Consider the following 21,525-nt stretch of genomic DNA (forward strand, 5'->3'; position numbering starts at 1 on the left):
CACGTTTCTGAAGGTTTAAGATGTGTCTGACAGTGACCTCCTTACCGTAGTAATAAAGAAGAGTTTTTCAACAGGAGCGTAGGATATCTTTACTCCAGCTTATTAATATACCAACTGGAATGGTGTTCTGACAACAATTCTCCGTAGTAAAGTACTTAACCTACTACAAAACAGTATTATTTTCTCTACTGATAATGCAACTCAATGGAGGAAAGTAATGTTTTGATAAGCATGCGTGAAGATCATTCCTTTCATGTGCGATACAGGTAAGACTGTGTTAATTTTAGTATGGATGAGTAAGTGCTGTCAATAATAGAAAACTAAACAAGTTGCAACAAATAGTTTGATATTTCTGTTACTAGTGTTACTGAAACTGAAAGCTAAAATAACTTTTTTTTTCTTTTCTTGATTTTTGAACTATGCAAATTCACTTTTGTTATATAGTAGATTATATTAATATAATTACCTGATTGTATATTATTGGAACTGTGTGCAGTTGCAGAACAGCACGTGATTCTCTGTATTTCTTCGTATTTCTGTTAGAATGATATGAAGTATGATCCCTGCATGGTAATACCTGCTCTCTCTTCTTTTAGCTTTTGGGCTGCATATGCAAATTGTTGAGTTTTGTCTGCTAAAGTTCTCTGTACTTGTCCCATTATCGCTTCTGTGATGAATTTTTAGGTGCGCTGTCATCTAGAGCAGCGTTTTCCTTGCCTAAAATAAAGAGATTTGGTTGATAGATTAAAAACTGCTTTGATACCTTGGACTAAAATAGTACTGTTATTGCAAGTCAAGGGGGTTTGCGATTTTCCCTTCTGACACCTTTTACAGTTTTTCTGCTGCAACCCCCTTTACAGACGTGGGAAAACATGTTAGTGTTGCAGACTCCCTCTAATGAACCTGAACAACAGAAGCATTGTGTAGCGCATGGTATTTGGATGGCTGTTGTTTGGAGGGGTAAATCTTGCAGCTAATTCAGTAGGAAGGAACACTGAAATGATTGTTTTAAAAACAAATAAAAAGCATGATCATTGTTGTGTTCTCCCCCACCACCACCCTTTCCCCTGCTCGTCCTTGCTTTGGAGGCCTTTTCCTTGCTAGCTAACAGGAGCAAAGCACTACCCTTATTTGTAAGACAGGACATGATACAGCTTAAAGTTAATTCTGAAAACGTTCTGACAGCATTAGATTGCTGTTAGATTGGTCTGCACTTCTGTTTCATAGAAGTACAGTGTTAGTTCTGGTTAGCAGTGCAGTCAGCAGGAGGAGCATTTTCATGGTCAGGAGGTAGAAAATTAGCAAATAAAACATAATTTACTCTCTGCTCTCTTTATTTTGCTGAAATCTTTATATGGTGGCTTTGACACCAGGAATCCCTAAGTGTGTGAGCATGATATTCCTTCTGTGCTAAGTGTTTCTTGAATGTATCTAACTCCCAGCATTCCTGTAACTTGTTTACCCATGCCATGGCTGATGCTTTCGGTCCTCCCCAGACAGCTGTAGAAGGTCCTTGCTCACTCTAATAAAAGCAGGACCTGTTCAGGGTACTATTATAGAAGTACATGGATGAAGAACGTGGCACGGCCGGTTGTCTGGTTTAAACTGACAAGCCAAAAATAACTTCAGAACAATTGGTAAGCACAGTCAGGGCAAAATGTCTTACTACTTTATGCTGCATTTCAGTACAGGCTTGAACGATGCTGATTAACAATAAAAATATTGATGGCCTTATTAAACCTTGCTGTAAGAACTGTAATCTGATGAACACTTAAAAAACACCAAGGCATAATCCCTTTTAATTTTTTTTAAATATTAAACTTTTCTAAAACTTAAACTGCAAATTAATTCAGTCTATTGAACTGGAATTTTATGATGATTTAATTTAATAGCTATAACTTGGAAAGATTTTATTTGGTTGTAGTTTAAAATTTGATACAGGAAAGAATAGGTCATAAATTACTGGGGGGGAGGGTTGTGTTATTTATCAGTATTTAAAATTTTTACCTACAGGTATGGTCTCAGGCTTGTTTGGCTCTCAGGCTGCTTTTTGCTTCCCACTGGTATTCCAACAGAACTGTCTTTAAAAAGAAACTGGTGGCCCACTCCTAAGGAAAGGCTTTACTACAGGTCTGTTCCTTACTGTGCTAGCTGTTTCTCCCCACAGTATCACTTCACCAGCTATAAAAATGCTTATGCTGGTGGAAGGAAACTATTTTTTATTCTTATGTTGTTTAGTGACTGAAAATAGAATGCTGCTGTTAATAAATGGGACTAATAAGTGATCTACAGAGTAAATATTTCTAGAAGTCACTTGTCTCGGCCTGCTAAATTCATACACCAAAAACTTGTAACTGCTTTTATCTTGGCCGGAGCCAGGTGTGTGATTTCTTTGTGTGTTTGTGTTGTGTTGTTTCTAAGTTTGCCATCAAATTTAGTTTGACTACACACAGTGGTCTAGTGGAGATGTAGTGAAGTTGCTTGGAGTGGTCAGTGTGGTATGCTTCTGCATTATGTATAGAAATCAAGAATAAGGGCAGGAGTCAGGAATAGTATGTGATCTTTATTATAGGATGCTGTGGCATTAGTGATTTTATGCATCTGAATTAAAGAGATATAATACTTTTTTTTTTATTTGTGTCTAGGTATGTTATGTGTATCGACGTGTTTCATGGCAAATTGCATGACAGTCCCACTCCCCCTCAGTGGAAAAAAAAATCCTCTTAGTAGGAATTGAACAGAGTAAAACTAAATTAATTGTCTTTGAAGACTGTAGTAATCAATGAGTGATCTTGCCGCCTTCTATTGCCTTATTTCTTACTGGTTTTCTCGTTTTTATTTTAAGATGTGAGCAGCTGAAAGAAGGGAGACTCCAAAACAGGAGAGAAAAACAGGGAGGCTAGGATGGAGGCATATGCATAGCGTTTATGTTCTTCTAAGTACAAAGGTTGAAAAGAGAATGTGAAGAAGGTCAGAGAAGAACAAGGGAAAAAAGAGAAGAGAAACAAAAAAAGGAAAAGGGAGCCAGGCAAGATGAAAAGCTTAGAGGGACAGATAAGGCTGAGGTAGTTTTACAAATGAGAAATTATTCAGGAGATGCCCACCTTTCAGAGAACAGGTCCAGGCACCTATGAACAGAATAACAAAACAAAGCCCTGTATGAGTATTTCCATGGTAATATCTGGAAGAACATTATCCTGTTTAGCAGGAACAGAATTTCATTAGAAGTACGCAGATGAATGGGGCCTTGTTCTCTGCTCATCTCTCTGGGTTCACTGTGTCTTTTGTTTAGCTGTTGGGCGTTGAATAAATAAGTAATTAAATTCAGCCCTGGGAACAGAGAAAGTAGTTTCCTATTCTCCTTGTAACTATTTAATGACTTCCTAAAACATTGATAACCTAGCCCTGTCTAGTCTGCTGACATGGTATTTAACCATTAGTAGTGACAGTTAAAACATTCCTAAGAGGTGATGTTTTTTTGGCTAGAGAAGACATATATAATTTTTTTTTTTTTTTGTAAAAAGTTGTGTTAATTTTCATAACAGTCCTTAAATCCATAACAGTACTTAAGTAATGGAGGGGGAAGAATAAAAAACCAAACCCCAGACTTCTTCTGAGTCCAGTTTTGGTACTTGATGGATAAGCCTAGCAAACTTTTAAAATAACTAAATGATTTCATAGCTCTTATGTAATGTGAATAAAATTTTATTATTGGGTACAGGCAACTGTGGAAATACGTCTTTCATTTTCTCTTTTTTTTTTTTTTTTATATAGCTTATTTAGACTTTGAAATTGTAGGTGGTCAGTAAGAATGGGTCAAAATGGAGTGATAGTTTTCATTTGCTGTACAGATTCTAGCAACCTGCTAACACAACCTTTCTAGAGTTGCGCTCAAGAGTAGTGTTAAATTTTGGGGTTTTTTTACTCAAACAATGACTAATTCCGATTCCCATTTACTTCCTGTAATTCTGGTTGAATTGAAACACTCTGTAATAATAGCTGATTTTCATCAGCCTGAGTGTAAGCCTTAGCTTCATAGTTATTGATGTTCCGTATGAAAAACCCCAAATCTTTAATTTTTATAAATTATTTTAAGCCTGGGGTTGCAAAGTCAACAGATTATGCTTCAAGTTCCTCGATGAAACGGTAATGCTGCCTTGGCGTTTGACAGTTGTTGGCCTAGTGTGAAATTAATTGAATGTAGTATATCAGGAATATTACCAGTCCATAGCATTCTCTGATATCGTCTTTGTGCCTTTTTAAACTGTGCCTTTTCTTCATATATTAGGTGGCTGATGCATCACAGTTGCAAATCAAAACATGATTTTTTTTCTTTTTTTTAACGGGATGAATTGACTTACAAAACTGGAGTCCAGTATAGCATTTTGACTGCTATGTCACATACACATTTTGCTGAAAGCTCTACCCTTTTTAGCCATTCAAGCTAAAAATTTAAAGAAATGAATGTGATTGTGTAATGGTCTAAATCTTTGCACCAAGGAGCACCATATTTTCTAGCCGTCACTTTAATTGGATGTGTCAGTTAACATGAGGTGCCCGGAGAGAACCTCTTTGGATAGGATTAAGATTACCCAATGAAGTGTTTTAAGTCTTAAACCTTCAGTTGCTGATGGTGTAATCATTTCTGCCTGTACTTAACTGTACTTAATCATTTCTGCCTTTTTCTGTCATACATTCAACACATGCACAATGCAAGAAAAGACAGGTTGTGTGTTCCTCCAAATAGGAATGCTTTAACTTCTCTGAGAAGAGTTTCCAAACTTAAAAATACTGCATGTGTTATGGATATCCAACCTGAGAAGTTGGGCCTGGGAAGAACTTCATGCCTGAGTTATCATTTGCTGTCTGCATCTTTACCAGCTACCAAGCATACAGTATTTTTAATTGCAAAAGTTAAATATGTCTGTTATCTCATTGTGCTTAAATTGTGGAATGTCGAAGACCAGCAGGTATGGTACTATTTTGTGTTGGTAGCTTATTTTATTTATGATCCAAATTCTTCTAGTTCTGCTGAAGGTCTTTGGATTTTTCAAAAATATTTGCTCAGATTTGAGTAGCATGTTGTATAACCTATTGTATAACCCTTTTTTTTTTCTTTGATTTAGAAAAATTAAGAAACATAAACATTGCAGGTATGTTAAATGCTTCATCGCTATGTCTTGTCAAAACAGCTGTCTTCTGCTGTTGCCATTAAAACAACTTTTGGAACAGCAAACATTTGATTGTTGCTATCACTGATCTGTGCATATGAAGGGAAACGGTTTGAGCAATAGAATTCTAAATGGTTTATTACTATAACCAGATAAATATTAAATGATGATGTAATGAGGATATCTTTAATTACATAAAATGTTCTGTTTTGGAGGGCAAGCCCTTATACCTACTTCATCCTGAAGAAAAATTCAAAACAGTATAAAATTTATGAAGTTGATGTCCACTTTTTGGCAATATTAGCAAACATTTTTTAAATACATACAGAATGCCTCTTACTGAGTTTTTATTTTGAAAAATCTTTTAAAAGTAGAATGATGGTGTTTTTGCAAGCTTTTTAAAATGCGTGTATCTTGAAAAAATAGAGAACCATATTGCTTCAAGATCAAGACCCTGAAGTCGTCTTCCTTTGCATCCTCCTCTCCCCTACCTCCCTTGCGTCTTGGAACTGGAAAATAGGAAATGGTTGTATACCATCAGTAACACTTATTGAAATGTTATGTGAATTCACAGTAGCAAAAGTACATATGAATCGTTTTTGGCAGCTGCAGTCCTCTAACAGCTTCTGTGTTCATTGTTCAAAATATAATCTTCTGCAAATTCTGCTATAAATTCATTCATGAGTATCTTTTTTTATTGCTTGCAGTATTTTGTAACTGTATAATTACACAATTATTTGCTCATAATAACCAAAAATATTCCAGTGGCTTCTGGAATGATGGCATCTCAATTAAGTAACTTGAATTGACATACATTTTGTTGTTAATTCAATCTAGATCTTTTTTCTTTACACTCCGAGATTTTCGTAGCAGTGCCACTGTAGGAAATGGTGAAGTGCCAAGGAGCATTGAATTCCATAGGAAACAACTTCGGGAAAAATAGTCATGGTTTTTGACACACAGGAATATTTGAATTTTAATATTTTTTTCTATAAGATGTTTTGCAGGTAACTATGGTATCAACCTAAAAATAGAAGTACTTAATGTTTGTCAGCATCAGTATTTGCCAAGAATAGCTTGATTTTTAGGTCACTTTTCTGAAATTATCTAGATGGTGAAAACTTTGCATTTTTGTATCCTACAGGTGCTCTATATGGACAAAGCAGTGTTTGGATTTCCTCCCTGAGACTTAAGGGGGGGGGGGGGGGGAGTTGAAGCTATTTGTTCTAATGTTATGTTTCCTCATCACTGTTGAAGTTGCAATTTCCATTTCAACATTAGTTTCTGTAATATTATAGTACCAAGCTTATTGCTTGTACTGTGGTGCTGACTCTCTGTCCTAAACAAATAGAGACCCTCTGAGTAAAATAAGCTCTTCAGAACTCAGGTTATTGGACAAAGTACTACATTTAGAATGACCATTTTTCTTTTTACTTAAATTGTGCAGGATGGAGGCTTCCTGCCTAGAGCTGGCTTTGGAAGGTGAGCGCCTGTGTAAAGCAGGAGATTGCCGAGCTGGTGTATCTTTCTTTGAAGCAGCTGTTCAGGTTGGAACTGAAGATTTAAAAACACTCAGTGCTATTTACAGCCAGTTAGGCAATGCCTATTTCTACTTGCATGAATATGCAAAGGCCTTGGAATACCATCACCATGATTTAACTCTTGCAAGGTAATCTTGTTTCTGTCTTTAACCATGTTCTCCATTTCATCCCATTCTTGCAGAGATGAGCAGTTGGCTCTTTCTTTTCCTACCAAACCCTGCTATTAATAGCGGATAATGAGTGAATGTGGTGATGGCAGAGGGGTCTGGCAGGTAACTTGAGTGCTCTTTAACCTGGGAGCAAATACTCGGTCTAGCACCATAGTCCTAGAACTGACTGAGGCCTCACCAGGTTTGTGGATAATTAACTGGCTTCTTTAAATCCACCCTTTCTTTACCCTTTCCTGTTTCTAAAACTCAGTCTTTCTGTTTCTCCAGAATGTTAAGCTTGCACTCTTGTTAACTAGATGGAACTCATTCGCATTTCTCTGTGTAAAACTGTGGTGGGTTGACCGTGGCTGCATGCCCACCAAAGATGCTCTATCGCTCCCCTTCTCAACTGGACGGGAGAGAAAATAGAACAAAAAGCTCGTGGGTCGAGATAAGGACAGGGAGAGATCACTCAGCAATTACCATCACGGGCAAAACAGACTCAACTTGGGGAAAATCAGTTTAATTTATTGCCAATCAAAACTGAGTAGGCTAATGAGAAATAAAACCAAATCTTAAAACACCTTCCCCCCACCCCTCCCTTCTTCCCAGGCTCAACTTCACTCCCGATTTCTCTACCTCCTCCCCCTGAGCGGCACAGGGGGATGGGGAATGGGGGTTGGGGTCAGCTCATCACACAGTTGTCTCTGCAGCTCCTTCCTCCTCAGGGGAGGACTCCTCACACTCCTCCCCTGCTCCAGCGTGGGTCCCTCCTGCAGGAGACCGTCCTCCACAGACTTCTCCAGCGTGGGTGCTTCCCACGGGCTGCAGCTCTTCACGAACTGCTCCAGCGTGGGTCCCTTCCGTGGGGTGCAGCCCCTCAGGAGCACCCTGCTCCGGCGTGGGTCCCTTCCGTGGGGTGCAGCCCCTCAGGAGCACCCTGCTCCAGCGTGGGTCCCTCGTGGGGTCCCCAGCCCTGCCAGCAAACCTGCTCCAGCCTGGGCTCCTCTCCCCACGGGGCAACGGCTCCTGCCAGGAGCCTGCTCCAGCGTGGGCTTCCCCCGGGGTCCCAGCCTCCTCCGGGCACATCCCCTGCTCCAGTTGGGCTCCTCCCCGGGTGCAGGGGGATCTCTGCTCCGTGCCTGCAGCACCTCCTCCCCTCCTCCTGCACTGACCTGGGGGGCTGCAGAGCCGTTCCTCTCACATATTGCCACTCCTCACTCCAGCTGCAGTTTGTGTCCCGGTGGTTTTTTCACCCTTCTTAACTATGTTATCCCAGAGGCGCCACCACCATTGCTGACAGGCTCGGCCTTGACCAGCGGCGGGTCCGTCTTGGAGCCGCTGGCATCGGCTCTGTGGGACACGGGGGAAGCTTCCAGCAGCTTCTCCCAGAAGCCCCCCGCTACCAAAACCTTGCCACGCAAACCCAACACAAAAACTCATAATATAATATTGTGAAATCTAAAAAACCTATGCATTTCATATGCTATTTATGCATCTGACTTTTAATGATTTGGTATAGATCCGATAAAAGACACAGGCACCTAATGTACTTAACCTCAATTTAGGCACAAATCTATTCCCCCTGCCTTAATCTGCTCAAGTGCTGTAACCTTGTGGGAACTTGTTTTGTTGTGTTATTTCCCAAGTATCAGTCTTGAGTGGTTCGGTGGCAGTCTTTTGCCTTAGTCTCATTTAGAATCTAGAAGTGTAGTATTACCTCTCAGCTTTGTGGGAGACCAGTATGTCTTGTAAATAATGTAAGACTATGATAGTCAAATAAAAGGCAGAAACAGTTTAGCCTCTCTTTGTAATGCTGGGACTGTCTTTCCACATAATCATTAAGAGTTTTCTCTCTATTGTTTTCCTAAAAGAAGTGAGGGGGTTTTGGTTTGGTTTTGGGTTGGGTTTTTTTTCTTTTTTTTTAATTTTAAGTAGACGATCAATACCATGAATACCAGCAGTTGCACAAACAGCACCAACAAAATTAAATGCCTGTAGCCACAGATTGAACAATGTTTATGGGAGTACATTTTAGATACAGTGAACTGAATACATACGCATTTACATGGTTGTAATCTCTTTTCATAAATTCCTCTGTCTACCATACGTTGATCATCTGCTTGGTTTCAAATTATACACTATTTACTGGGTGCTTTATTTCTGCTATTTCAGGACAATTGGAGATCTACTGGGAGAAGCTAAAGCTAGTGGGAATCTGGGCAACACCTTAAAGGTACTTGGAAATTTTGAAGAAGCTATTGTTTGTTGTCAAAGACATCTGGATATTTCCAGAGAGCTTAATGATAAGGTAAGAATTGCTTAGGAATCTGGAAGTAAACTGCTAATACGTATTACTGAACCCTGTTGTATTGGTAATGAGTGTGCCACCCTTCAGAGGGAAGTAAATACTGAATATTCAATTATTTGTTCAAGACAGTAAGAATCTGTTAGTTTTAAGATAGTTGTTTGCACCTGGAAGACTATAGATCCAGATTAATAAATATTACCCTGTTTTGTGGTTTGTTTGGGTTTTTTAAATTTCATTTTTAATGATTGGCCTCTAGAATTATTACGTATCTTGCACCTCAAAAGGAATTAGTATGCAAAACAATTTGAGGGATGTGACTGGGTGGGAGTAAGGTGGGTGATAAGAACATCTTCAGAATGGGCAGAGCGTGTCTTGACAACTAGTTAACAAACTTTTTTCCCATCTGTGGATTGTACTAATGGTTGTTGTGACACAAGACTTTGAAGCATACATTTTTAATGCCTTATTTTACTTTTGGTTTAGGTTGGAGAAGCAAGAGCACTGTATAATCTGGGAAATGTGTATCACTCTAAAGGGAAAAATGTGGCTAGTGCTGGGACTCACGATCCAGGGGAACTTCCAGATGATGTGAAAAATGCTTTACAAAAAGCTGCAAATTATTATGAGTAAGTAGTAGCTTTAAATGTTGGGGATTGAGAGGATATGGTTATCTAGTTCATTACAATATTGGGAGATACAAAGTCACTATTCTTCCCCTTCTCACTTCCCACCAAACAGGGAAAACCTGACAATAGTAACAGAGTTGGGTGATAGAGCAGCACAAGGACGTGCCTTTGGAAATCTGGGAAACACACACTATCTTCTGGGTAACTTCAGGAGTGCAGTTTTGGCCCATGATCAGGTACAACAATGTGCTAGTAAGGAATTCTGTTCTAGCAAAGTATCACCAGTTGCTCCTGATCTTAAGCACATGTATTGTGTTGGATCTTGTTGCCAGCTTTTTAACACACGTTTTAAATCTTAATGGTGCAACTTCAAGCTTGGCTGTTCTTTTAAGCATTGTTGGCCTAAAGAACAGATATAGACGCACGGTGGAAAAACTATTAGCATGCGTTTCTGTATGCAAATGTATGTTACAAAGTACAAAATTGAGTAAATAACGCAATTATTTCGCATTTTTAAGCGTCTCCTAATTGCAAAAGAATTTGGTGATAGATCAGCGGAAAGAAGAGCGTACAGCAATCTTGGAAACGCCTACATATTCCTGGGTGAATTTGAAACCGCTTCTGAATACTACAAGTTAGTTGACTGCTTATAAATATAATTATACCTCCTCTTGTACAGTTGACTGTTGTTGTGCCTGGTACTTTAGCTCACTGTAGAACAGCTATCTCATCAAAATATACTTAGAAAAGAGCTGCATTTGTTTAGCCAGAATAACATTTTTCCCTAGTTGTTTAACTATTCCAGTTCTTTCAAGGGAGGGGCAGCATTAACCTTTTCTATTTTTTTAACTTTGTTACTTTAAATAGATAATTTTCAGCACTGTAGACATCTTTCTGTTGATAGGCATTTATTCCCCTTTTTTCTAGAATCGAGCATTACTGTCTTAGCTCTTAGGAAGTTCTGGAATGGTCTAACTTGAATACACCTGAGATGGGTAGCTGTCTCGGGTATGCTCGCTAGCTGAGATAGGCGGTGCACTTCAACATGATTTTACACACTTAGTCTGTATGTTCAGTCAAGACTTTTCTTCTTGATTTCTAACTTCAGAAAATACAAGCTTGGCAAAGATACAGTATGGGTGTTGTTATCATCTTATGTGCATTTCAGAGCTTACACGTTCTTTTTGAAAAGGTAAAAAAAGCCTCAATACTGAGCAGATTCCTCTTAGCACTCAAATTATTCTTATCCAGCATGGGCAGGCTGGCTTGATGGTTGGTTATAGGTCTGTCTGGCTCATGTTCATGGAGAATATACAGTATTTATTCTAATGCTAGTACTAAACTGTTTCAAGTGCATACTGGCAGGAAAACTGCTTTAAATTATTGATGAAGCAATAAACTAAAATTAGAAGATCCTGTTTGAGGGATCAGTCTGCTCTCTAATAAAGTAAATGGAAATAGGTTGCAGTGGAGGGGAGTGGAAGACAGACACTTAAAATCTTGTAAGAGTTTGCAAGATAGCAATTTATTAGCAGCTAATTTGCCAGCCTGGTGTCCAAATTTGTTTAATTTGTATAACTGATTTTTAGTTGCGCAAGTACACTTTTAAAAACTTTTCCTTACAGTGATTTTTGAGGTGACTAACCCTTTCTTTCAGGAGGACGTTACAGCTGGCTCGACAGCTTAAAGACAGAGCTGTGGAAGCACAGGCCTGCTACAGCCTTGGGAACACATACACTTTACTTCAAGACTATGAAAAAGCAATTGATTATCATTTGAAACACCTTGTGATTGCTCAGGAATTAAGTGATAAGTAAGCCCTAAGAGATTGTTTAACGTATGTATGACACTTAAACCAAATCCTGTTACATCTAACTCTGCTGTCATTGTTCTGTATATGACAGCTGAATTAATGTGAATTCCCTACAATGCTGGGCTACAGTTTTCACATGGGGGGAAAAAAAATTACTCATGAAAGTATTGCAGCTAATGAGTCTGAGATGAAAGAGGAATTGATGAATGACTGTCTCTACATCTTCTTCTGTCAGCATCTTTGTAAATTAAGGAAAAGCAGATGTCTCTTTTTTCATTACTTGACTAGATTATAATAATTTTGCATACCTTCACAAGAATACATCTCCTACTTTTCCGCCAGTTAAGAAGATGGGAAGGGATGGGGAAAGGAGAATAACACAGTAGCGAGCAATGCTTATTCTATAGTCATGATTTCTGAGGCCTTTTTTTATAATGACGTTGGGTACAACTAAAATTTTTTACAACTTTTACATGCATTTCTTCTAACTCAATGAGCAGAAGGGATGAAGAATAATAAGGCATGGAATCTGAGGAAAAGTAAAGTAGGTTATAAAATGTTCCATGCTTGTAAAACTGAGTGACTTATGTTTGCTGTGAGCTTGCAAATTAAAATTTTGATTAGATTTGCTCATATTTATGGTTATACCCAGATCATGCTCCTTTAAATGCAATACTTAACATGTTGGTGTTGGAACGGTTTCTGATGATGGCCTTCATTTTTCTTGGCACAGCAGTCTTACTGTGGCAATATTATGAAAACCTGACCCCTAGTGTTCAGCGAGTAAAGGTATAATTGAAAATGTATTTATTTTTTGCAGAATTGGTGAAGGAAGAGCATGCTGGAGTTTAGGGAATGCGTATACCGCTCTGGGAAACCATGACCAAGCTATGCATTTTGCAGAAAGGCACTTGGAGATTTCAAGAGAGGTATGATTTTCACACTCTGCGTACATTGGCTGGTTGGTTTTTGCTCTCGCTTATGCAGTGATTTTTATGGAGGTGTGTCCATGCATGTAGTTTGGAATAATGGAATGGATTTTGAATCACTTCTGAGATAGTTGATTCCAAACTATTTCAGCCATATTTCACTGCAACTAGCTCCTTAGTTCTTGTGCCACCTCTGATAATGTCAGCGTGGAATTCAAGTTAATAGCCTAGCAGAGGTTATTTTAGGCTTTGTTGTTACATACTTCATTAAAAAGATGATTCTCTGTTTTCAACCTTTTTCAGCCTTTTTCTCCCAGAAATCTAGGGGACAAGGTTTGCTTTATATTTACATGTATATTTTTTTGTTACAGTAATAGAACTGCTTATTTTACTTGGTTGCAGGTAGGAGATAGAAGCGGGGAACTCACTGCTAGACTTAATCTCTCAGATCTTCAAATGGTTCTTGGATTAAGCTACAGCACAAACAACTCCATGATGTCAGAAAGCCACGTGGTAGACAACAGTTTGAATGGTACGTGCCTATTTCTGCAATACCTTCTAACAGTGAACTTCAAAAACAATCTGTTCTTTGCATTGTTTTCTGACTACAGATGGCTGAGTATGCTTGGAGTTTTTTTCCCCCACCAGCAAAAAAGGTTGTTTTTGCAGTATTGGATCCCCTCAGCTGCTCCTTTTCTAGACGAATTACATTGTGAATCACAGGTTACTGCTTAAGTTTCTTGACATGATTTTTCTAATTCTGCCTTCCCTTTTTTTTTTTTTCTTAAATGTAGGAGATCTGTCTATTTGCTGCCAAATTAGGTCTTTCCGTTTTTTCTTCCTACCATCTTAGTGACACTGGGGGTTATACTAGAACCCAGTTCATTTGATGTTCCTCTGTTCAAGGATCCGCGGTCCTTCTTCGTGTCCTGTGAAAGCAGCTTACGCAGCTTACATCAGTGTAGTTTCGAAGGCTGCTTTTACTACTGGTTATTTATTTGCTGATGTATTTAACTGCACTGTTTTGGAACTCAGAATTGCTGTACCTTGGACCTTAGATGTGTACAGCCACAGCTTTGAAGGTGACACCATAAATCTTAATGATAAAAAGATGAACTTAATTCTTTCTTGAAGGTACCAGACCAAGAATAGGACGCCGCCACAGTATGGAGAACATGGAACTCATGAAATTAACGCCAGAAAAGGTTGGCACTTCCCTTCTTTCTGTTCTGCTGGTGAGATTGCAGTGAAATGTTTCTAAGTGTTTAACTTAAACGGTTATGAATAGTCAGAAGTTTTATACTTTAACAACTTTGAAAGAACTCATCAGACTGTTGATGTGTTATTCGCATCTCCTTTTTAATTTAGTTGATCTTAAGAGTTAGGTAAACGCAGGTCTAACAATTCTAACAAATAATACTTTCGTCATGTAGGTAACAGTCAGCATCTTACATATGTTGTAAAGGCTTGTGGAAAGCTTGCTTTATTCCCCTCACAAGTAAGAAAGAATGGGGTCCTGTAGTGTGCATCAAAGGAATTCTGTTCATCTCTTTAAACATGGTTTGAGGGTGCAGCATGGAAGTGATTTCAGAGTAAATAGCTCAGCTGTTCTGAACGTTCTTTGGTTACAGTCATTTTATAGGCACCTAAAATACATGTTATGTTTTTCACTTTGGGAATTCAACCAACTTCCAAGCCATTAGGAGTTTCAACATCCATCTTGAGTAAGGATGCTATTTCCGAAATGCTGAAACCGAGTCACAGAGAGATAGGTAAAGTAACTTCCGCCCCAAGCTCAGAGAAATCTCTTGGAGCTGGGAGTTCCTGATTAACATCCTTGTGTCAGTCTTTGAGAGATTTCCTTCAAATTCTGTCTGCCTTTAAATGGTGGGCTGGCAGTTCTACATAAATGACTCCAGTGGCAGACTGAAATTGCTGGTTTTCCCTCCATACTAGGATACTTAGTTCCCATCTCTTCAAGTGATGCAAAGCCTGCCATCATGTTTATCAAACAGGAAATTAAACCTCAAAGCTTACATCTGGACAGTTGGTACAGCTGAAGTCAGCACTGATGCTCGAGCCTCTCTGTATACCGATTTAAAAAGGTCTTGGCTTTAGTCCAGGGTGATTTCTCTGCAGGGAACCTCTAAGCTTAGCCAGTACCAGCTGTATTTTCTTACTCTCTGAATCTCTTTATCTGTGGTATCTTTTAAACTACATAGCCTGTGATAGTCTGTGCCCTAAATATACTAAAATGTTGCACGTGGATTTTGTAATCGAGTATTAACCTAGTATTGCAGCTTAGCTCTTATAAAAGGCTTTTTTCAAGATACTAATTTAGTAGATTCTGAAAGTTCATTCCATAAATGTCTTTGATATATAGAACAATGTATGACAGCAGCATTATGGTTTGATTGTACAGGATGCCATCTTCTCGGAGGTGGAATCTGTGTGCTGATCTTAAACAAGCCTTTAAAAGGCAATCCATTTGGGTAGGCAGCGTTGCTGAAAGATTTGTGACTGTTCACAATTTCTGATGTTGAATCAAGAAAAAAAAATGGCGCTTTATTCAGTTATTTTGTTTGTCAGTTGTCAGTTGTAGATAAAGCTGTCAGTTTTGTGGATAATTCTGTCATTTTGGAGGAGAATTTAGGGAAAATCTGTCAGGTTGATGAAGCCATCCATTCTGTTCTTCAGTGAAACGAGAGGGTTATTGCTATTTGCTTTTGTGCTGGCATTCTTCTCCCTCTTCCTTTTCAATCTTTACTGGGAATTTTGTGTATATCGAGGACTTCATAGAAGGCTGGTTGAGTATCTGGTTTGTATAAGCGTTTGTTTTGCTCTAATGCTTTGTCAAACTATGGATTTTTTTTTTTTTCTCTCCAATTACAAGAATGTCAGGTGGGAAATGCCAGCTGCGTCTGCATTTTAGCATTCGCATTAACTACATTTCCTGCCCTGTAGTCAGCAAGGAAAACTTCAGTGTGTTTGATTAAACGTACTATTTGACCACCTTTTAATCCATCAAGTGTCACACTACAGTTCGGTTATAAGACTGATCAGTAACAGTACTAACCTACTTCATGTAACAAGAGCTTAATCATCACAGGTCAAGTAATAGAACCAACACCTAAATTTTCACATCCTCGTGGTTGGATAAACTAATTAATGTAAAGCTGCTTCATTTTGGGGAGGAAAAGCAGCGGCAAGTAAGAGGTAACAGTATAGGTAATTAAAATAAGAAGGCTTAATTTCCTGACTCTTGTTTTCTTAGGTTCAGAACTGGAACAGTGAGATTCTTGCTAAACAGAAACCACTGGTTGCCAAACCTTCAGCAAAACTACATTTTGTAAATCGACTAAAAGGCAAAAAGTACAAAAACGGCACCGCTTCCAAAGTTTTGCAGGATGCCAGTAATTCTATTGATCATCGACTTCCAAACTCTCAGAGGGTAGGTTTGGCGAGCTGTGGAGATCATAGCCTTTACTAATCTTTGTTGGATCAAAGTTATCCTGCAGCTGTCCATTTCGGTTTTACTTAATTTAAACGCTGTGGCTCTGTGAAATGATGCAGAGTCTGCCATTCTGCAGCTGTCTCATGGGTGGTGCCAGCTTTAAGCTTTTCGCACTACTGGAAGATTTTTTCATGGTGGATTTTCTGAAGTTACAGCTTTGCACATGTGTTCTATTTCTAGTCTCTTCTATACTCTGCTTCTTCAAACTTAAAAAAATACAGTTTTTCTGATTCAGACAGTGGGAGATATTTTTGACATTTTTTTACGTTATTGCACTCTTATTACTCTGACGGAAGTCAGGTAAAAATAAAAGAACTGAATAATTTGATCTAGATGAGAGATGAATGCTTTTGACCATAGACCTGGGGAGACAATGGAAACTGTTCATTGCTGCTCTTGGGTTTTTTTTCTTTCATGGGCATTTGGGGTTTTAGTGGATTCATGGCTGAGGAACAGTAACTCCAGTTGCACTGATCAGAGTGCTGTTTCTTTCTGTTTCAGAGAACAAAACGTTTCTAGCACGTTTTGCCTTCCAAAAACGCTTGCCGTATTATTAGCATTTCCTTTTAGGATATATCTCCCTATAGAAATGGATGACTAAAAAAATTCATTTAATGGATTTCAGATACGCAAATATCAAACATATTACTGCACTGAAACTGTGATGCAGTTGTCCTAGTTTTAGGTACTCTTCAGTTCAAAATACCCCTAACTCTTCTCTCCTCTTCAGAAAAACAGTCGAGACACAATGGCAGATGAAGGGTTCTTTGATCTTCTGAGTCGATTCCAGAGTAACAGGATGGACGATCAGAGATACTACTTCCAGGAGAAGAACAGATTCTCAGCTGCTTCAGTGGCTACATCCTCTACTCCACCTAAAACAATGAGAAAATGTAATTTTTTTTAAAGTAAAATCCGTATCTGACTTTAGTTCCTGATGAATACTACTTTAAAAAGGTATTTGCATGCAAGACTTAATATGGAAAGGAACTTACTTCTAGGCTAACTTGTTTTCTTCCTCCTCCCCAGCCTTTTCTACTTCTTTAGTCTCACCCCACACAGATGAATTTCTAGACCTACTTGCTAGCTCACAGAGCCGCCGGCTAGATGACCAACGTGCTAGCTTTAGTAATCTACCTGGACTTCGTCTTAACCAACACAACAGTCAGTCAGTCCTGGGTCACTTCATGGCAAGTAACAACAGAGAACTGGATGATGACTTCTTTGATATATTGATAAAATGCCAGGTAATTTTTTTACAAAAAATTCTTCAGGTTCTGAGTATTTGGGGATTTGATTTGTGCATCCTGCTATTTAGTTTCTTCAATTAAGTCACCATGTTCATCATGTGTTTTAAGATACAAACTGATTTTGCGGATAAGGAGGAACATAGAGAACAAAAAATTAGGTGTGGTGGGTTGTTTTTTTTTTTTTTTACAATTTCTTTTTTTGTTTGTTTTGAGGTTCCCCCCCCAAATTATCCAGTGTCTAATTAGTGTAATTTTGATATTTATACCATGTTAGCCATTGAAAGTAACAAATGCTGAAAAGGTGAAGGAAAACAAGTGAGGCTATTAAAAGGAGTACATAAAATCATTTTAAGACAAAGCATTTAGGTCTGGCTTGTTAGGAGGGCACCTGATACACCAGGCATCCTAACTTATCAAATGAAAGAATTCAGTATCAAAGTTTCAGTGGTGATAGTGATCATCATTCCAATTATGTTACGTTTAAATAGTTCATGGCAATACACAAGTGAGGTGTCTGATTGTCATTTAAGAGCATGGTATATATACCAATTAGACCAAAAAGAATTTAATTAACAAGACTTGGTGTTTTACCTGATGGGTTGATAAGGATCTCAAAATACAAAATTCAGATACTGAGTTCTCCAAAGGTAAGTAAGTATGTTAGCTTGGGTGGGAAGCAGCACCTGCAATTGAGTCTACAATGACAGTGTTCATCAACCTGATGAAATACCATGTTCTGTTTAAGCAGCTTGGCTGTTTACTTCTTTGAGTCAAGCAAAGAATCTAGAGATTAATATGGTAAGATTTTGTCTCTTCACGTGCACTATATGTAGCAAATGTAACACAATGACTGACTGTGCTTATTGAGAAAGGAATGGAAAAATTTCATCCCCTCAGTCATTACAGATGCTACTGCTTTAAACAGAAGCGCAGCTGACTTTTGAGACACTTTGTCTCAAAAATGACTCTGTCCAAGGTCCAGCAGCTCCTTGTAATGAACACTGAAAGCCATGGCTTTCTGAAGTGACCCTCTGGTTAGCTCAGCAGCAGTCGTCTGCTGCTGCTGAGAAATACTCATCTCAGCTAAGGCAACAGAGCTACCGTAGGTGGCTGCAGTCTGCAGGCAGACCTAGGGTGATAGGCTGATACGTGTAAAATCTGACCAGGAGCGAATGGGTGTGTGAAAGGAGCACAGAAACTATCTCAGAGGTGTTAAGCAAACCGCTCTGTAACACTGAGATTAAAATGTACCAGAGTCTTTTGAGTTCAGAGGAAAATGTTCTCAGTATTGCCTTTCCAAATCTGACAACAGTGTGGCTATTTTTTACTCTCTGTATAAGGAAAGGAAGACAAACATAGTTTCTGTTGTGTGAGACTAGAAATACCATGTACTAATTCTTCTGGACAAAGGACGCAATCTCATTCTGCAATATGAACAAGAACTAAATTGGAGGCTTTATTTTCGGATAGTGTGGACAGGTGGTTTGGAGGAACCATTTTAGCTACACTTGCACTGGTAACTTTTTTAACTTGAAACAAAAATTAAATCCTTATAATAGCTTTAAATCTGAAACCAAAAGCTTTTAGTAATTTTTCACGTATACTGTTCACTTATTTTATTTTATATATATTCCTGTAAATATGCAGCTTTATTGCTTGGTCTGTCTGTAGGGCTCCAGACTAGATGATCAAAGATGTGCTCCTCCGTCATCTGCAAAAGGACCAACTGTGCCAGATGAGGATTTTTTCAGCCTGATCCTACGATCACAAGCTAAGAGAATGGATGAACAAAGAGTTCATTTACCCTCAACTATAAAGGGACCGAATTCTAGCTGAAGAAACAAACGGGCACATACTGTACAGTAGCATCTTAGGTATCATTTTTGTTTGCTGGAAAAACATACGTGTCTTTTTACAGAAGACTGCAATTAGTGGTTTTATCTCCTCTCTAGTAATTTTTTGTATAAATAGCAGCAGCCTCACACTTATGATCAGTAGTTATGAGTTGCTGCTGCTCTTTGCAGTTGGCAGCTGCTTTTAGCAGTGTCTGAGATACTGATTACTGTCTCTCCCTCTTAACTGCCTCTAGTCTATGAACATTAATTTTTTCCCCTGTCAGGGTATTCTCATATCTGATGTGAGGATCCTACCGCTGTCTCTATCTCGTGTAAGACTTAAATTTGTATGTTCTTTTTAAAGAAAACTTGATTCCCCCGCCCTGCCCCCCAGTTTGTACCTCCCTGGAAAAAGGTTCTGTTTTCTTTTATACTTTTTTTTAAAAATTAAAAAAAAAAAAAAAAAAAGAGAGAAATAGCTTCAGTACTTAGTCTTTGCGTCTTCCAAACTGTGTTTCTGCAATCATTTTTATTTAAAAAAAAAAAAAATTAAAAATCAAACCCTAGTGTTTAATACAAAAATAGTCTTTTCAAAACATGCTGGGGGTTTGGGGGAATATTTAGTTGTTTCCTGTATTACTCAGCACAGTTTTACAACCAGAAGAATTTTTCTGAGAAGATACTTGTTTTTAATTAACAGCTGCCAATGCTGTTCTGTAGATTGTGTAGTACATGTCCACCACCAGTACGGTCCCTGCACCAGGAAATCACAGGGGTGGTAGGTACTTGGCATGAACTACCATGGATGTCACACAATTCCTGCAGTAATTGAATTTAAAAAGTTAAACGTATGTATGCTGCTTATTACCTGACCTCACTACTTCTCTTGATAAGGATGTGCTATGCTGGGGTAGTTCTTGGGAACAACAGTTTAACTTGGCCCTCCCCTCGGCAGAATACCTGTACTGAGGTAATTCTTGGGAACCCTGAGAGCTGTATGTTGTTTTAAGTGTAGGTTATCTTGAGTTACAAGCCCCTGAGTTTAACACCAAAGATGGCAAACTGTTCACTTCAGGTATTTTCAAATGAAGTCATGTAAATTTTTAATTACAATATTATACCCCTAGAGAATATTATTCAGTTAATTTTAGCTTCAGAGTAACATGGCATTGGAAAAATAGTTAAACAGACACAGGTTCCACATGACAACTATTTTACAGTTATCGAAAGTTTTACAAACATTCTCTTGCAGCTTTTTTAGCACTGAAAATTGATTTCTACTGAAACTGTCTTCCTCCTAAGGAGAAATGACAAAATACTCTTTCAAAACCATGTGTTATCATCAGTTTATCGTGCTCATCTTCAGTACTTAGTGCCTCCTATTTTCTGTTCAGCTTTGAATCACCCTAAAAAAAGTCTGATACATCAGCTTCTCGCTCCTCTGCAAACTACTGAACTAAAAGACAATCATCAAGCTGTCCTAAAACTGAGGTGACAAGCAGCAATTCTACTTACTTAAAAGTGATTTTAAAGAATATAAAACAAATACAGTCCTGAGACTTCCAGCTGAGCTGCAATTAGTCTTGTGTGAATTACATTAATATCAGCAACTTTCTTCAGGCTGTCTGACAGTTACCTGGTTAGGCTTACGTTTGCTAGATCAGAGTATCAGTGCTTTCCCACCACAGAATATCTAGTTTTACTCAAATCTTATTACACAAACTTGATTTCAAACAAGCAGCAGCACTCACTAGCCTGTTTTCTTAGCTAGTTAAGATAATACAACTTTAACACCTTTATTTCAAATTCCAGAAGTAGTACATATACTCAGTCTCTCAGTTTTTAAAACCCCCACCTTACAGCTATGCTTACTAATGCCCTGACCAAAGATGAGTTCTCATCAGCTTACTGATCCTCTCTTTTCTACATTTTCTACGTATGTGACAACTAAAGATTAGACAAAACTTACAGCCGAGCTTGGGGCTTCCTTAGTCTCCTTCCTGTGAGTCAGGTGAACTGCTCTTTTTCTTCTCTTCACATGGTTCCATTGCAGAACTTTTCCCTTCTAGGGTTTTATTAGGCTCACAATTTTCTCCAGTCTTTCGCTCTGCTTTGCCTGTCTCCTGTTTCTGCTGCTCAAGAGCATGTTCTTCAGTAAGGTTTTCAGCTGTGATAGTTTCTAGTCTACAAACTTCAGACTGAGTGTGCAATCTATTCTGTAAAAATTAATAATAAGCTATTAATCAAGCAATCCAAAGCGACGGCATCTATTGCTTCAGGTACATCTCAGCTCAAGGGGCCGAACTCCCCCAAAGCATGACTGCTGCGCTTTTTTTTTTCCTGGGGAAACAGTACACTTAAAGAAGCACAATCTAGAGTATAACGC

At 38.5% G+C, this 21,525-nt stretch overlaps 2 protein-coding genes across 9 annotated transcripts in view; one reads left to right on the forward strand and one right to left on the reverse strand.

Moving 5' to 3' along the window:
• GPSM2 (G protein signaling modulator 2) lies at positions 1 to 19,541 on the forward strand. Its single transcript, XM_009484285.2, has 14 exons — positions 1 to 266; positions 6,619 to 6,840; positions 9,037 to 9,172; positions 9,656 to 9,798; positions 9,911 to 10,034; positions 10,317 to 10,432; positions 11,456 to 11,611; positions 12,432 to 12,540; positions 12,943 to 13,072; positions 13,675 to 13,745; positions 15,815 to 15,991; positions 16,785 to 16,947; positions 17,084 to 17,301; positions 18,976 to 19,541. The coding sequence occupies exons 1-14, from the start codon at positions 205 to 207 to the stop codon at positions 19,138 to 19,140; spliced, it is 1,992 nt and encodes a 663-aa protein (XP_009482560.1). The 5' UTR covers positions 1 to 204; the 3' UTR covers positions 19,141 to 19,541.
• Positions 16,889 to 21,525, reverse strand: part of CLCC1 (chloride channel CLIC like 1) — a 16,444-nt gene continuing 11,807 nt past the window's right edge. For 7 of the 8 annotated variants that reach the window (XM_075711476.1, XM_075711471.1, XM_075711472.1 and 4 more), the window contains 2 exons: positions 21,109 to 21,355; positions 16,889 to 16,929 (listed from right to left, as the gene is read on the reverse strand). In XM_075711476.1, coding sequence (XP_075567591.1) covers positions 21,128 to 21,355 — 228 coding nt within the window. In that variant the 3' untranslated portion in view covers positions 16,889 to 16,929; positions 21,109 to 21,127. Of the gene's footprint in view, positions 16,930 to 19,769; positions 19,959 to 21,108; positions 21,356 to 21,525 lie in introns of those variants that run through there. The other variant, XM_075711469.1, reaches the window with a different exon arrangement.

Source organism: Pelecanus crispus, chromosome 5 (genome assembly GCF_030463565.1).
Source record: "Pelecanus crispus isolate bPelCri1 chromosome 5, bPelCri1.pri, whole genome shotgun sequence".
Classification (NCBI taxonomy): domain Eukaryota; kingdom Metazoa; phylum Chordata; class Aves; order Pelecaniformes; family Pelecanidae; genus Pelecanus; species Pelecanus crispus.